The sequence below is a fragment of the Mustela nivalis genome, assembly GCF_964662115.1.
Source record: "Mustela nivalis genome assembly, chromosome: 8".
Taxonomy (NCBI): domain Eukaryota; kingdom Metazoa; phylum Chordata; class Mammalia; order Carnivora; family Mustelidae; genus Mustela; species Mustela nivalis.
The window spans coordinates 100724555-100742105 of record NC_139027.1 but is presented as its reverse complement, the minus strand read 5'-3'; the positions used below and the strand labels follow the sequence as shown (position 1 = coordinate 100742105).

General features: G+C 41.8%; 1 protein-coding gene across 11 annotated transcripts in view; it reads left to right on the top strand.

The window, feature by feature from the left end:
* CFAP61 (cilia and flagella associated protein 61) overlaps positions 1-17551 on the top strand; it is a gene marked incomplete at its 3' end in the record, with an annotated part of 282754 nt that overhangs the window by 16514 nt on the left and 248689 nt on the right. For all 11 annotated transcript variants that reach the window (XM_082745398.1, XM_082745393.1, XM_082745389.1 and 8 more), the window contains 3 exons: positions 2514-2590; positions 3456-3523; positions 3760-3886. In XM_082745398.1, the coding sequence (XP_082601524.1) occupies positions 3839-3886 (48 nt within the window). In that variant the 5' untranslated portion in view covers positions 2514-2590; positions 3456-3523; positions 3760-3838. The remainder of the gene's footprint in view (positions 1-2513; positions 2591-3455; positions 3524-3759; positions 3887-17551) is intronic.

The following is a 17551-nucleotide window of genomic DNA, read 5'->3' as shown; positions in this document are numbered from 1 at the left end:
CCCTGGTGGACTCTGGCTCGTTTGATGTTTTCTAGCTGTGAGCACTTTACAACCTGTTGGCAACCTGACTTGGTAGGTGGTGCCGAGTCTGAGCTTTCTCTGACCTCAGCCTGCCAGAGCCAGGCCTGCATATGGGCCCAGTCCTGTGGAGAGCTAGAGGCTATGACCAGGGATAGCATGCTTGTCTGTCAGTTGAATCCAAGAGTGTGTCCCCAGAGCCCTAGGGAATGCTGATGGCGTGAATGAGTGAGTTCACCTCCCCATATACACTTGTATGTGCACACACACACACACGGCCACATGTGCCCCAACACGTCATCCGGCATTTATTCAGCTAAATAATGTCTTCCCTTTGTCCTTTGCTTCTCTCTCCCTCACCACTCTATACATCCAGTTGCCATATTTAGAAAAATTATCTTAAAGTTGGAAATAGGCCAAAAAGATGCTTTTGGTCCAATGCTTGTATCTTTGATCGATTGATTGTCTATTGACCGGGCTATGATACAGTTCTCCAGGAACAGTGATTAACTTTGTAGATTTTTGTCCATGCGAGATATAAATTTCTGTTTGGTGGAAGAGATCCTCTCAGAAGTTATGGTTGGTAGCCTTGCAGGACAAGGCTACAAGGACAAGCCTTGCCCAGCAATCTTATTCTAGAATTCCCTCATTAAAATACCTAAGGTAACCAGCTCCTCAGGTACTGCAAATTGTTTCTGTCATCCCACTGATCAAATCCTTAATGGACGGGTTGACTAACTCTGTGACTAACTCTGTGTTTATTTGGATGTTTGTGTTAGGACCACGATTTTACCTTTTCAAACATCCTAAGTCAACACCCTTAATCATAAATTCTTTCCCCTTTGGTTCCTTTGTTTATTCTCTTAAGGTTATTTCTCTTTGAACACATTTTAAACTCCTCAGCAGTGCAGAGCTCCGCCATCCTGTATGGTGGCCATCAGCCATGTGTAGCTATTGTGTACTTGAAGTGCACCAGTCGGAATTAAGGTGTGCTTTAAGTGTAATAAAATAGACACTGAACTTCAAATATTTAGTAGGAAAAGAGAGTGTAGAATGTCTCACAATTCCTAATTTGTCAAAATGATAATTTAAGTATGTTAGGTTAAATGAAATATATTGAAGATGAATTTTACATATCTATCTTTGTTCTTTTTTTATACATCGACTAGGAAATTACATATGCAGCTTCTGTGGCTCAAGTTATTTTGTTACTGGACAGCATTGATATAAAGCCTCAAGGCTTAATGTCTTACTTAGCCCAGGGGTATTTGCAACTGAAGTAATGCTTTTTATCGTAAAGCTAAAGAATAAATGTTGAATTATTATATTTTTGATGGATGAGAGAATTTGGAAGATAAATCAGCCAAATAATAAACTGTGTACTCCTAGGACTAGTCCTGTTCAGAATCTGAAGCAGGTGTTAAGTCAGGTGGTTGTGGGGTGAGCCGGTAACACACGGGAGGGCTCACAGCACTGTTGTGGCTATTGCTATCGCAATGATAGGGTTTCTCTTGTTTGCCTGAACCAAGCTCATGATTCTTCTCTTGCCATTTTATGTCTGATAAACACCCCTTCTGAGTATTCCTAAGGTATGCATTATCCAACAGGAGGGGCACACAGCTGTGTGGGTGGTAACCCAAGGCTGCCTAAAAACATTGCTCAGAGGACGAGAAACACAGAAAGCACTCCTGTTGTCCTGATCTAGGTGCAAGCAGCACCCTCACCAGTAAACCCCCTCACATTTGCATTAGCTCTGAAATTGGAAGATTTGTCCATAAACACTGGGTACCGAGTTGAGCGGACCCATGGCTGGATGTACGGAATAACTGCTCACTATTGAGGCCACTTTAAATGTCTTCAGAAGTAGGGGAAAAAGCTCTTTAAAAACTGGAAATATTTAACCTGAAGTCCAGTTCCAATCTTGCTACTTTGTTTCCAGCTCTCAGGTTTTCTGGATCCCAAGAGTAATATTTGATTCTGACTCTGGGAATGTTGAACAAAACAAGCCATTGGATTCATAACGTGGCATCTGCCTTCCATCCTTCAAATTCATAAGAGAATCTTTCTCTTGTGTCACTTGAATAGAGCAGCAGCTGCTGACTCAAGAGCCCCAGGGAATGGGTGATTGTCTTTCACTTGGCATAGACACCCCCGAGGACAAGACTACTGAGTTAATAATCGATTTCACTCCCCTGCAGGCACTTCCCTGCCCCGAGCCCCATTCGTGAGGGCAGGACGAAGGGCTGGATGCATTGGACTCATTTACAATCCCCGTTTCCTTGAATAATTCTAAGCTACGAGGACAGAAGGCAGCAAATGGAGTCAGTGAGATAGCTTGAACACTGCCTGAGTGTCTCATCACCATACACATAAAATCTCACCCCCAAAACCAGGCAGTTCCAAGACTGTGGCTACCTCCAAATTGTCCCCCTGACCACCCCTGAGGCGGCCCGAATGCTGACTCAGCCTTTAATCCTGTTCTCTTTCTTGTGCAGCCTCTGAACACGTTGTTCCTGCACCTCTTTGTGGCCGTGGACGAGTACTCTGTTGGCTGCTGCAGAGAGATTACTCAGTGAGTGGCTGGGGTCTTACAGAGGAGGACGTCAGGGGGGCTGGCCGACACACCGCAGACAAGACCTGTTAGTGCCAAAATGACAGGAAAGAGACCGTGTGCCTCGTTTTAAAATATTTTCAAAGGACATGAGATCCTTTGAGGTGTTTAATTTGCTTGTAACCCATGGCTGTATTGAAGCCTCTATGTTGAATAGCCGTGCTATTTCTGAAAGAAAACCATAGGCATTTCTTTGAGTCAACACTCCCTTTGACACACATCTTTCAGGATCATCCCTGAGGCAAACAGGTAGTACAGTCATTAAAAAAAAAAAAAATGATTTGTGGGAGGGAGAGTAAAGCATCACAGGTTTGGATGTTTCTAAAAATAGTTCTCCTCCATCTTATCTTTAGAAACGTTTATTAACCTGACAGACTGCGGAAGCATCCTGAATAATCTGGCGTGGCGAAACATGATCCGTCAGGCTACCCGGTGATGGTGTGGGGTCTCTGACAGCCTGCACCGACATTTGGGGGTGGTGGCCTCCGCTTTCAAGTCACTTTGTAATGTCACACCAGATCATCCAGATGCCAGGTCAAAGGTTAATGTCAGCAGAAATCTGGTGTGCCACATGAATGTGGCACTCTTTCTTCACTCTACCTCCATAGAACAGACAAAAAAGAGGCCGGTTGGAATTTCAGGATGCATAGAGAAGGAAGAGAAACTACCTTGAAGATGTTCTTGCCTTTACAGGCAAGGAGCAGAGGGGCCCAGGTGGACTGATGAACAGCTGATGTTTTTAGTGAAGGCCTGTGTCTCACACAGTGCCAGCTAGTAGAATTGCTTTGGTCCTAACACCTGTGCTGCCCTCTCTTCCCCTTGCCAGGAGCGTGTTTAAGGCAGTGCCGGAGCTGCATTTCATATTCCTCATTGTGCCATCCTATATGAGCCTAGGTAAGGTCTACGCAACCACCTCCTGTCCGCAGTTGCCAAGGTGGGAAACTCATGCTGAAAGTGGCGCTCTGGGGGAACTGCAATAAGCTGGGTCTCCAGGCCCTAAATGTATCATGTGCCTATTTGATCATAGAACAATTAAAATACCACTTAGTACAGAAGTTATATTTTGTTCTGAAGTCCAAAAGTTATCCCTTGGTAAAACGAGGCCACATTTCTTTCTCTGAATGATTTAGGCTCAACTCTCATAACCGTGTTTGAGCAAGTGGGGAACATTCCAAGTCTGACGTACGATGAGGACTTCGCTGTGCATATATGTCACAGGCAGAAGCATTACCCCCAGCTGCACATCCGCAGGGCCAGGTAAGCCTGGAGCAGCGCCTTTTCTGACCTCACGTGAACCTGGACACTTACTGTACAAAGAAATTGCCAATTCTTACATGAGTGTGTGTAGCTTGGATTAAATTATTTTATGATGCCTTTGGAGATGTTTACAGTTCCCCCTGCTAACTTAATTTACAGGACTAAATATCTGACAAGACTCATTTGGTACTGTGTGGCTGGCAAAGTTGCACATTTACTACCGAAGGGGTTTCTGAAAACATGCACTCCTCGATCCCACACTGGGTGAAATAACTTCCAAATATACTTAAAAATAAACCTGCCTGTTAAGTTTTCCCAGTAAAGCCCACCTGTTTTCTGAGATTGACCCCAAAGAGGAGTTTTGTAAATTGAAGGTCTTTACTGTCAGTGGCCCCAAAGACATGCCCCGAAGTTTAGCAGCCTTAAGGAGATGGCTCTGGCACATTCCATTTTCAAAGATGGCTGCAACACCATCTTCCATCCCACAAGCTCTCCTACAAGGTGATCTTAGGAGACTATTGTGCCGGAGAGGCTGCATGTTGGCCCTGGGGTCCACAGCCCCAGCGTGGCTCCCACTGACAGTCTGCATAGACCTCTAGCCATGTGAATGAGCCATTGTGGACGTCCAGCCAAGGACAGCCCCTCCCTATCTGGAGCCCAGCTGACATGTGACTGCGTCAATAGGAGAGACCCCAAGCAAGGACTGATCAGTTGAGTCCTCCCAGATTTCTGACTCACAAAATTGTGACCAAAATAAAAGGGCTTTTTTGAAATAAAAGTGCATATGAAATCATTTTACAAAGCTGATCGCTTGGTTTTATCAGTGAAGAATAAATTATGTTTTACTGGGTCAACTGTTGCCACAAATGCTGGATTTCTTTAGAAAGTATTAAGTTTTTAAGAAGTGAGAGCTTACTCTTTGCCAGTCATGTGGTATTACAGCATAATTGTTAAGAATTTGCAATAGCAGCATGAGATACAGATTCTCTTCTTGATTCAACTACTGACCAAATGGGTTACCTTAAAAAAGGAGCTTGGCCTCTTCAGGCCTCAGTTTTCTCCCAGTATTGGGGCATTGTCTACTGCATGGGATAACTGCAATGACTGGATGAGCTGACAGATCATCTAAGTAGTTAGAACAAGTAGTTAGCACACTTCCAGTCACGTGTTAGTGCTCAAGGAAATGAAATATTATTAATATTAAGTTAAATAGGGGTGCCTGGTTGGCTCAGTTGGTTAGTGTCTGCCTTTGGCTCAGGTCATGATCCCAGTGTCCTGGGATTGAGCCCTGCATCAGTCTCCCTGCTCAGTGTGAATCCTGCTTCTCAGTCTCCACCGCCCCCCCCCCCACCTCTCTCTCTCTCAAATAAATAAATAAATTCTTTAAAAAATATTAAATAGGGAAGACAAACCCAGCTACAATGACCTTGAATGCTGGGTGGCTTAGGAAAGAAAAGGACAGAGAAGGAGGAAGATAGCTTCAGAGAGAACCTCTGTGGCCCACCCCCACCCCCACATCTAAATACCCATCAATAAGTAGATGTTTACATTTACAAACTGTGGTACATCCATGCAGTGGTTGCTTCTCAGCAGTGAAACGCAATGAACTTCTTATAGACACAGTAGGGCTGATCAATCTCCGTTCATGCTGAGTGAAAGAAGGCAGACACGGAAACAAAGACCATAAACTATTGACTCCTCTCATGTGATGCAGAAATGGCTAATCTGGAGGGAGACAGAGCAGGTGAGTGGTTGTCTCTGGTGGAGGGAAGAGTGCACCTGGAAGGAACACACTGGTATTTTGGGGCAGTGGTTATGTTCTGTGTATTGATTGGAGGGTATGCTGTTGCCAGAACTCACCCAATTTAAAACCTGTGCATTTGACTTTATGTTACTATGCCTCAATTTAAAAAAATAATTTAAAATAAGGCCTCACAGAGAAGGGAGCTTCTGAATCCGGTCAGCAAGGATTAGCCAGCGGATAGTCAAAGGGACAGATTGAGCAAAGCTGTGGAGGCAGGGGAGCACCTGGAATGTCTGTTCGCAGGCAGTAGACAAGTGTGGCTGCTGTGGGAGGTGTGGACAGGAAGAGCAGGCCACGGGATGGCAAAGAAAGAATTATGATAAGAAGGCTTTATCGTGGAGCCAGCAGGAAACACTGATGAAGAAAGGCACGATATGGCCTGGGTATAAAAGATAACTGACTGTCATGTGGTTTGTGGCTTATAAGGGAGGAGGAGCACAGAACAGTCTGGCCAAGAAATGATCCTAGTTGGAATTCAGGCAGTGACAAGTCAAAGAGATTCAGGTAGGGGGCCAAGGGGTGCAGGGATGCAAGGAAATGTCTGAGGGGGAAAGTGTAGTTTGGTTGGCCGCTGGGTGGAGAAGTTGATGGATGAGAACAAGTTAACGGTGACTTGGGTTTTCAAGTCTGTGTGTGGGAATGGTGGTGGGTTCCTTAGCTGAGAGTAGAAATAAGAACATTAGATGGTTAGGTGGGAGGTGGTAATAACAGGTCCTCTTATGAGTGAGGAGGTCATGAAAATAAAGGAGGTTGTCTAGTTGAGGAGGAGGTTTTAAGGTGAAAAAGCAGAGGCCTAGGGCAGAATTTTGAAAGGTGAAAAATGAGCTGCTCAGGATAATAAGGAAGAAAGCTAGAAGAGAGGGAGAGAAGTCTTAGAGAAGTCAGACTCTTAAGTCTGGCAAATAATGTGGGGAAATAAAATAATTTGTGTCTAAAGAAGAGGCCTTTGGATTTAGAAATTTAAAAAGATACAGATGCGTTGAATAAAACTTATGAACTTTTAGCCAAACTGACTAAGAAAAAAGACAAATTACCAATACCAGAAATGAAAGAGGTGATACCACTCTAGATCTCATAGACAAGGATAAGGACTCTGTAAATTCAATAATTTAGATGAAATGGGGCAATTCCTTAAAAAACACAATCTGCCAAAACTCATTTAAGAAAAAAAATTGATAACTTGGGAGAATTCTGTATCTATTAAAAGTTGAATGAACTTTGGGTGAGAGGGAGGGTGGCTGCCCCCCCTCCACTGGCCTCTTCCCAGTCTCCAGCCCTAACCCTGCTCCATCCTGGTTTGCTTCTCTCCTTTTTCTCTTGTCCTCATGGCTCTGAACTCTGTCTTTCTAGGACCTGGGCCTCAGCTTTCTCTCAAGCTCATCCCATTGGCTCCTCTGTGCCAACAATGGGCACGTAGTCACCAGTGACCTACCTTCAGCCCCTTGGTTTGGGGTCTGGTCTTGTCCCTCCTTGAAGGGCAGAGTTGGGTTTTAGAAATCACATTGCAGTGAGCTGAATAATTGAGAGGTAAGGAAGGGAAAGCAAGGGGATATCCACTGGTCTTTAGAGAAGTTTGGTGATGAAGGAAAATAAAGAGAAGAAGGCAGATGATGAACATTATGCAAACAATGTAAGGTGATTCCATTTTTACTATCCACGTAGAGAATTTACGTTGTATTCTGAGATCCAGACAGCATGTGTCTAAAGAAACATTACCGAGCAGTAAAATAAAGCGATATAAATTATCTAATTTAGGACAAGAGAAGAAAATTCCTTGTAGAAAACCATTTTCCTTTCCTTTTTTCTTTTTTTTTTTTTTAAATCCATAGCTAAATACACGCATCATAATTCTCTTTGTAAAACCCCTTTGATCAGGATACAAATGCTAATGCAAGCCAAGTGCATTCTGAAGAAAAGGAATGCTGTGAGTGAAGTATATTTTTTATTAACATTTTTAATTGATTCTCTCACTTTTCAAATCCTCCTTCTTGATTTATGAAGTTTGTCTTGTTAGTATCAGCACAGGAAAATAGGTCCTCCTGCCCTTCATGAAATACAGTCTTTAAGGAAGTCTTATTGTAAAAGTATTCACAAGGAGGCAGTTTCTTTATTATGTTATGAGAAATTTACATAAATTTATTGCTTAGGATCTTGTAAGTAGTCTAATAATTGCTGAATTTTTGTCTTCATTTTATTTAAAAATCTCTCCTTTTATTCTGCCCTTTGCTAATTAGCTTGAGGGATGGGTTCATTTAATAAAATGAATTATATTTTCAAATTAAAACAATTTTTTAGACTAAAATTACTTGTTGCATTCTTCTACGTGAGCATATAGCTGCGCATACATGTGCCAGTATATGTATATTCACTCTTTGTCTCTCTTTTTGTCTGTATACAGTAATGATCATATGTTCTGTTAATTGTATTTTTCATTTAATATAACTGTTCATCATCCTTCCAGATCAGTTTTATTCTTTTGAATGGCTGCACGGTATTTCAACATGTGCTCTACTATTCATTTAATTATTCCTAATTTGTGGAAATTTGTCCTTATTTTTTTCTCCTAAAACAAGTAGTACTACAGCCTTGTACGTGTATCTTCGGGTACTCATGCTATTTTCTTTTCTGTAGTGTAGGTACCAGAAGTGGAATTTCTGGGTAAGAGTACATTAAATACTAAGATTTAAGAACAGGTGCTACCAAATTATTCAACCAAAATATTCATAAATTTTATATTCTAACCAGTGGAGTCTAGTTTCCTTATACTTCACCAATGCTGGATGTTTTCAGTTACTGTTTCCAATCTCTTAGGTCAAGCCAATAACTTGTTATTTTAATTTGCAGTTATCTAAATATCTATTGATTTGAGTGCCATTTTACAGTCTTTGTTTGAAATAAAATAGTTGAATTTAAAATAATTTCCAATTTAGAAATTATCGAGATGGATGATTAAATGTATGTTTACAAAATAAATGGTCTTGGTCGGGAGGGTAGAGAGGAACAGCAGGTGTGGGAGGAACATTTCCAAAAGTATTTTCTTTTTTTTTTACTTGCTAGGTCACCAATTTATTATAAGAGGATGTAAGTCAGGAACAGTTGATGGGAGAGATGCATAGGGTGAGGTGTGGGAAAGAGAGCAGAGCTTCTATGCCCTCTCCATGTGGGCCACTCTCGCCAAATTTCCATGCATTCACCAACCCAGAAGCTCCATATTTTCTCTAAATGTGTAGGCAGTATACCAAATTTGGATCTTGGCAGCTGACATTTTCTTGAGGAATCTTAAAGCTTAATTACTTCCAGCGTAGATATTTGGCAAGACGTTATGCTATTATTATCTATTACTGTAAAAGATAATCCTGTAGAATCAGATAATTTTATATATTCTATTATTGTAATAGAAAATAGTATATAAATCTATACTGAAACTGACATGTACAGAGGTAGCATATCTAAAAATGACCTGTTTCACTTTTTAGTAAGTTGACGTCTTTGCTAATCTACTCACTGATGCCCCACTTGGCTTTCGGGGTACATGTTGCTCAAGAAAATGTATAGACTGTGCCCAGCCCAGCGCTGGCTCCTAGTAAGCACATGGTAAACTGATGTTTTTGAGTTAGTTTCTCTCCTTCCTCCTTTCCATCCCAGGCCTTCCTTCCCTTCCTCCTTTGCCCTTGAAAACTTTAGAGTTATGGGCTACAAACTTCAAGGGGACAAAGCTGTCCTGGCCTGAAGTAAACCTTCCTGATTCTTGACCTTGAGGTCTTCTTCCTTCAGCCTCTGAGGGTGAAACGTCCTGCTTGCCCAGCCCACAGAAAATCTGCAAGTAGCAAGCCCCAAGAGGAATAAAGTCCTGATGGCAAAGAGATGACAGTGGGTACTTTGAAAGGAGGAAGAGGCATTTATAAAAGGACAATTTAGCATATACTAGTGAATTCATGAGGGAATGGTAATGCTATGACAATTTTCGGTTTTGCTTGTTGGAAGGTAAAGGAATATGGCACATTTTAAGAAGCCCTCTGTTCAAAATGTTCACATTCAAGTTTTGATACTAGCAGGTGTAGAATTTCAGGTAGCCAGAAAATGCACTTATATAGATCACGTCCCTTCCTTAAGGGTGGAGGAAAAAAGATTTTTCAGAAGGTCAGATGAGCGAGGCCATGTATTCTCTTAGGCTGCTGCTTTTCTCTTATTTCCCCCACATTGATTTTTTGACATTTGTCTCATCAATAGTTACTTGCTCTGATAATTAACAGTGAAGAACACAGTTCTTAAAACACTAGACCAGAGAAAGGTTTGGGATGTAATTATCCTGCCCTGTTTACCTAGCAACATGTTCAGAACCAGGAAATTAACACTGTAATACCCAGTCCTGGTTCTTTGATGTACCCATGTGGAAAATTGTGCTGTAATCAGCCCCTCCACTTAGACAGTAACTATTATAGTTACTGTTCTATATTTTGCGTAATATTTGAACTAAAGTGTAACTCCTTCTGGACATAACTTTATAATCTATAGTGGGCTTGATTAATACTCATCGGTGGGTTTGAGATGTTCTCAGACTGAGAGACTGCAATCAGTGTTGTAAAATAACTAAAATGGACTGCTGTTTTTCTGCTCGCAATAAAGGTTAACCAGATTGTGTCAACATTATTGCTATGTAAAATAGATGAAAGACAATTGCGGGCTTTAAAATGTAAGATTGTTGGCTTTTAAACATGAACTTTTCACCTTTTAAAGCAGTTGCTTTTTTGGATTTGCTTAAGTTGGACTTCTGAGCAATTTCATAGAAATAAACGTTCTGAGGCTTAAGTTATTAGAATCCTAAAGCATTAAAAATGGGGGGGGGGAGCGCAATTAGGAGCTTCACCGTTGCTCGTCTTGAGTCCCGGTAAGTGACCCAGCCAATAAAATCTGGTTAACAATCCAGCTGGAGTGACAGCGTGCCAAGACGGACTTTTGGATCAGATCCTGGTGGTATAAACGGCAGGGGCCTCTTACTGGCTTTGCACGTGCTTTGAAGTCATTTAGGGCTTGAAATCCTCCGTCATTTTAAAAAATCACGACATTTTCCAAGGAGGAGAAACTAAACGGTTCCAAAATCCATCTCCAAATTCTAAAATGGAATATGTGGTTGAGGAAAGATGGATTTGATTTTCTTAAAGAAGACCACTAGAGGTCACAAGAGATCTTGGAAAAAAACAGGTGCTTTGTTTTCCTTGTCTGAAAGAAAAAGACTGACTTTTTAGGATCTCCTATCTCAAGTTGAAACAGTGTTCATGGCAAAAGGTTGGTTTAACCCAAACACACTGCTTTCTTTAGGACTACCACTAAATTAGATTCTCTGTGAATTTTTTTTCCCCCTTCATTCACTGATTTCTTATAGCACAGGCACACACACACTCTCGGACTTGAAGAAATACAGTATTTATGGCATTTCAAGTAACATCAGAATCACGTTTTCAACAGTACATGTTTAAGACTAGCTAATGAAATGCAAATCCTCTCTGGATGTGGAAAATACCGTCAGACAGGAGAGGAGAGGCGTGCCAATATTCTGACTGCAAAGGTGGCTCGCCCCTGCTGCTGCTGTCGTCCCAGTCTTTAAGTGTGAACTTTCCATCTGTGAATTCGCAATGCTTTCTTTACTGGCAAGGAAACAATATGTATCCCCTGCCCTGTGGAGGGAAGCTAGCCTGTAGCTTTCCTCTAGGATTGTAATTATACAGAAGAGTGGTCAGTATGCTGACACTTTGAAACAATCTGAGGGTCTCCCTGTCACCAAGAGACCATGCCAGTCAGCTGGGAAAGTTCTGCAGGTCCCAGGCATCCTGGTGTTCCTTGAAAGCCCAGCTAGCTCACATAGTGGAAATGATGAGAGCGTGTCCTCCCAGGAAGCAAGGGAGAGCCATTCCATTCCTGTCATCCTCCACCTTCCCTTCCGCTGGGTTTAGAGGACACCCACACCCCAAGGATGTGTCCTGGAGAGGCTGTTGATTTCCTCATGCTTTGGATTCTACTTCTATTTGCATCTGGCACATTTGTCAGAGTCTGATAGACATTTAGGTACCTCAGCAATCAATCAGTCTTTATGGGATGGACCTTTTGTTTCCTCCAAACAAGGTAAAATGAAATATTCTATAACTGATTACATTAATAAGCACATTGTTGACTCTTCCAAGCCACTTCCCAAGTGGAAGATATAGAATAATGTTGCTTTTCACCCAGAAAATGGTATCATTCCCATTGTATGTTATGTTGATGAATTATAACCTGACATAGGCATTAGCCCTGAAATACTGTGGGTCAAAAAGGTGCCGGACACGTGGCTGTGCTGTGCCAAACGAATTCACAGTCGCCACTCTCCTGTCCCAGAGGCAGGCAGTGCTCATCACCTCAAAGTGCTCGAATTGAAGCATTTTCCTGGATGAATTGTTTTTTGTAGCTGGGGTGTTTTGTTTCTGTGGGGCTGGACTTTGTCGTATGCCATTTGAGACTCTGCAAGGCTGATGTCATACTTTATCATTAACACTGGGGCTGATGCAAGATCATAAATTATCAATTACCCCAAGGAATGTATTTGGCAGAACAAGTTCCACTTTATCCATTTTAGGGAAGAGCTGAAGGGAGAGAGACTGTAGAATGCCACAGTTTGGGTATTTTCTTCCTATTTTTCCCAGAAGAATGAGTATAGAGGCATGAATATGGATAACTGTTACAAGGCTGCAGAGGACCCATGATTAGGTATACGGATGGCCTTGGGTCTCTTTGAGCCTTTATTTCGGACTTTTATATCCATTAAGTATTATTTTTATATCCATCGTATGTAGACCAAAGCCCATGGTACACAGTTGATTTTAGAGTTTTCTATATGATAGGTGTTTAAATTCACTTAAAAGGATTAGGATATTGAATTATTTTCCCATTATTTACAACAATTATCTCTATTAATATCAATGTGGAGTTTTGTTTTTGGCAAAGTGTTTGAAAATGGATTTATTGGCTATTCTCTTTTAGAATCTTTTTTTTTTTTTTTTCCCCCAAACAAGTATCATTCAGTGCTCTTTATAGAGAAAAGCCCTCCTCTGTTAAGGGGAAAAGCCCTCAGCACCCTTTTGGCAGTGTAAGTGGGGAAGTGGGTTCTGAAATGCAGTGGGTGTTCTAGGTTCTTTGAGCAGAGGTCCTGAGTGCTGGGGCGGAGTGGGTTGGGGAGAGCCAGTTGGTGGGGTTTCTGGGTGGTGTGGTTTGTGGCAGGGGAATGTGAAGTCTCCCCAGAGCACGTGCTGCTGAGGGCTTACTGCCTGCAGGGAGTCCCTTGTACCTTGTACCTTGGACCCTCCCTGCTGTCCTTGTCCCTACCTGTTTAGTAGAGGAGAAACAAAGGCTTAGCACTGAAGTGCTGGGCAGGTTTCCTATCAGTATAGGGCTGTGGTCTCCCCTCAGGCCACACGTCGCTCAACTAGAAAACCGGACTTCACAATGGTACCCCACAGCACCGTCAGTGCCTGTCAGGTCCCCATATATCCTGGTGATGCGGAGGGCCCTGACCATGTTGGCTGCTACAGTTGCTTCCGTGAGGCCTACAGGGGATGCAGATGTCAAAGGTCAACAAAGCCAGACTGGTTAAAGTGGTAAGGACAGATTTTAATCAGTAATAACTATTACAATAGGGAAACGTGTGCAGTGTCAACTGAACTCAACTTTGGTTTGTACACAAGTGATGACCTTTTAAAGAGAAAATGAGGAGGGGGCTAGGAGAGTCTCAGTAGTCAGGGAATGAAAAATTATAAGACATAGGAAGTGTGCTCATTCCTCGTAAAAGCCATCTGAGTTTGCTAGCTGGAGCTCATTGAAGTTAGGCTCCTGCCCTCCCACAGAGACTGGGAGACAAGGGGCCCACCCTCAGGTGTGGGATAGAACAAGTAGGAAGTTGTTCTGGCAGCCTTGCTTTCTCGGGAAAGCACTTCAAGTGGGGCTGGGGTCATTGTGGCATTGAGCTCAGAAAAGCGATGTGGGTGTTTGTTCAAGTCTTTATAGACCAAGGTTGAAGTCTAGTCAAGAAGTGGATTCAGAGTGTCTTGGTTAACCTTTGTTATGGAGAAGAACAGGACTCTCCATCTCTGTCCTCAAAGAGCATATTTTTTGTTTGGGAACATGCCTTTCTTTGACATTAACACAAAAATGAACAATAGATATCCAGTTTTGACCCTGTCATTAGGTTCCTGGGAAAGGAGTCTGGGAAGATGAACCACAGGAGGGTGTGTGTGTGTGTGTGTGTTGGTGGGGGGTGGGGGGGGCACTAAGCCTTGAAGGATGCTGGGATTTTGAATAACTGAGGGACTCACGGTGCTGGATTAGGGACAGAGGCAGAAGGAGGAAAAATGTTGAGGTTCCCTTCTAGGGACTATGAGTAGATCAACTTGTGTTATTGTTGGTTCATAATGAAAGAGGCTTTAAAAATGAGACTAAGCGTTCTAGGCTCATCTCAAAAACAGCAGGGGGTATCCAAAGTTTTTTAGTGAGGGAATGAGGTAAGGAAAGCAAAGGTTGTTTGGGTTTTTTTTCCAATCAAGAAGTAATATATTATCTTAATATTATTAAAGAAATTAAATTTATGGTTTAAGAACCTCTGGAAAAAAAGTCTCCAGGCCTTGATGCTTTCACTGCAGAATTTTACCAAACGTTTAAAGGGACACCTGGGTGGCTTAGTTGGTTAAGTGTTTGCCTTTAGCTCAGGTCATGATTCCAGGATCCTGGGACTGAGCCCCGCATCAGGCTCCCTGCTTGGTGGGGAGCCTGCCTCTCCCTCTCCTGCTCTCCCTGCTTGTGCCTGCTCTCTCTCTCTCAGTCAAATAAATTAAATCTTAAAAAAAAAAAAGAATTTTACCAAATGTTTAAAGAAATAATACCATTCTACATAATCAATAAAGTAGAGTTTTGTTTTCTTTTGTTTTTTTATTAACATATGATATATTATTTGCTTCAGGGGTACAGATCTGTTCATCAGTCTTACACAATTCACAGAACTCTCTATAGCACATACCCTCCCCAATGTCCATAGCCCAGCCACCTTATCTCTCCTCTCGACCCCCCAGCAACCCTCAGTTTGTTTCCTGAGATTAAGAGTCTCTTGTGCTTTGTCTACCTCCCCGGTCCCATCTTGTTTCATTTTTCCCATCTCTACCCCCACGACCCCATGCCATGCCTCTCAAATTCCTCATATCAGAGAGATCCTATGATAATTGTCTTTCTTTGATTGAGTTATTTTGCTTAGCATAATACCCTCTAGTTCTGTCCTCATCATTGCAAATGGCAAGACTTCCTTTTCTGATGGTTGCACAGTATTCTATTGTGTATATATGCCACATCTTCTTTATCCATTCATCTGTTGATATCTAGGTTCTTTCCATAGTTTGGCCATTGTGGACATTACTGCTATGAACATTCGGGTGCACGTGCTCCTTCAGATCACTACGTTTGTATCTTTAGAGTAAATACCCAGTAATGCAATTGCTGGATATAGTATTCTTGACTGCATATTTTTCTCATTTAGTGCTCTGAATATATTATGCCAGTCTTTTCTGGCCTGCCAGGTCTCCGTGGATAAATCTGCTGCCAATCTAATATTTCTACCATTGTATGTTACAGACCTCTTGTCCCAAGCTGCTTTCAGGATTTTCTCTTTGTCACTGAGACTTGTAAATTTTACTATTAGATGATGGGTTGTGGACCTGTTTTTATTGATTTTGAGAGGAGTTCTCTGTGCCTCCTGGATTTTGATACTTGTTCCCTTTGCCAAATTAGGGAAGTTCTCTGCTATAATTTGCTCCAATATACCTTCTGCCCCCCTCTCTCTTTCTCCTTCTTCTTCTGGCATCCCAATTATTCTAATACTGTTTCATCTTATGGTATCACTTATCTCTCAATTCTCCCCTCGTAGTCCAGTAGTTGTTCATCTCTTTTTTTCTCAGCTTATTTATTCTCCACCATTTGGTCTTCTATATCACTAATTCTCTCTTCTGCCTCATATATCTTTGCAGTAAGAGCCTCCATTTTTTATTGCACCTCATTAATAGCTTTTTTAAAATTTCAACTTGGTTTGATTTTAGTTATTTTATTTCTCCAGAAAGGGATTTTATTTCTCTAGAAAGGGAGTCTCTTGTATCTTCCATGCTTTTCTGGAGCCCAGCTAGCCCCTTGATAATCATCATTCTGAACTCTAGTTCTGACACTTTACCAATGTCCATATTGATTAGGTCCCTAGCCATTGGTACTGCCTCTTGTTTTTTGTTTTTTTGAGGTGAGTTTTTCCCTCTTTGTCATTTTATCCAGATAAGAATAGATGAATGAGAAAACAAAATACTAAAAGGGTAGCAATGACCCCCCTCCCCAAAATATACACTAACCAAATCAGAAGAGACCTGAAACCAAGGGGAGAAAAAAAGGAGAAAAAACACCACACACACACACACACATATTTGTGGACTGGTGAATAGAACAGAGCCACACACTTGATTTTGGGTGTATTTTGATCTGTTAGAAGAAACTGCCTCCCAAAATTTTAAAGAAAGAAAAATTTATATATATACAAAAATAAGGGTAAACATAATGAAGGGATGGAATATGACTGTAAAGATGAAAATTTAAAAAGATTATAAAAGAATTGATAAGTTGGTTGAAAAAAGGGGAAAAAAAGAGGAAAGAATGTGATCAGGCTGGAGACTAGAACAAAGCCATGTGCTAGATTTAGGGTATATTTTGATCTGTGAGAAAAAACTGTATCCCAAAATTTTAAAGAAAGAAAAACCTATATGTATAAAAAGATAAGGTTAAATATAATGAAGGGATAGAATGTAACTATAACAATGAAAATATAAAAAGATTTTTTAAAAGGTATTGATAAGATAAAATAGTTTAAAAACATTAAAATAGAAAAAAATTTAAAAATAGAATAAGACAAAATAAAATTTTAAAAATTTAACTTTGAAAGACTAAAGAATCACACACACACAAAAAAGCCATGAATTCTATGTGTTGCTTTCCCCTAGCTCTGGAGTTCTGCAGTTCTTATTGATTGGTGAACTTGATCTTGGCTGGGTGATCTTGCTGATCTTCTGGGGGAGGGGCCTGTTGCAGTGATTCTCAAATGTCTTTGCAGAGGCGGAATTACACCACTGTTACTAGGGGCCAATTTAAGCGATCTGCTGGGGTTTGCTCTTGGAGCTTTTATTCCCTGAATGTTTTCCTTAGAGCTTTGAGGGACGAGAGTGAAAATGGCAGCATCCTAGTCTCCAGCCCATAGTAGCTGAGGGCTCGGGGACCCACTCCTCAGTGCACCCTCATAGAGATGCAATCAATCACTCCCTTCTCCCTGATCTCCGGCCACACTCTAAGCTCACCCGGCCTGTGACCGAATGTTTCTATTTCTGGTGCACAGTCCCGTTTGGAGTTGCCAAACCCAGCAGATTCCTGCCATGTGCTCCCACACTGCATCTTCTGGAGGAGGAAGGAGAGTCTCCCCAGATCTGCCATTTGTGGGCTCCCCGCTCAAAGAGCAATGGCTGGACTGTGCCTTGGATCATAGTAGGGATGGAATATGACTGTAAAGATAACTGTAATGACTGTAAGAATATGACTATAAAGGTAACCCTGAGCTGAGAGCCCCTCCTTGGCTCCATCTCTGCAGCTGGCTTCCACACTTTGATATCTGTCAGCTCTGCCGCCCTCAGATACCCCTGGGCTTTCTGTGAACCCTTAGGTCCTGAGATCACTGTGTCCCTGTGAGGGCTCCACCTCCCACTTAGCCTTTGGAGCAGTGTCCCTCAGTGGAGCAGACTTCTGAAAGTTCTGACTTTGTGCTCGCT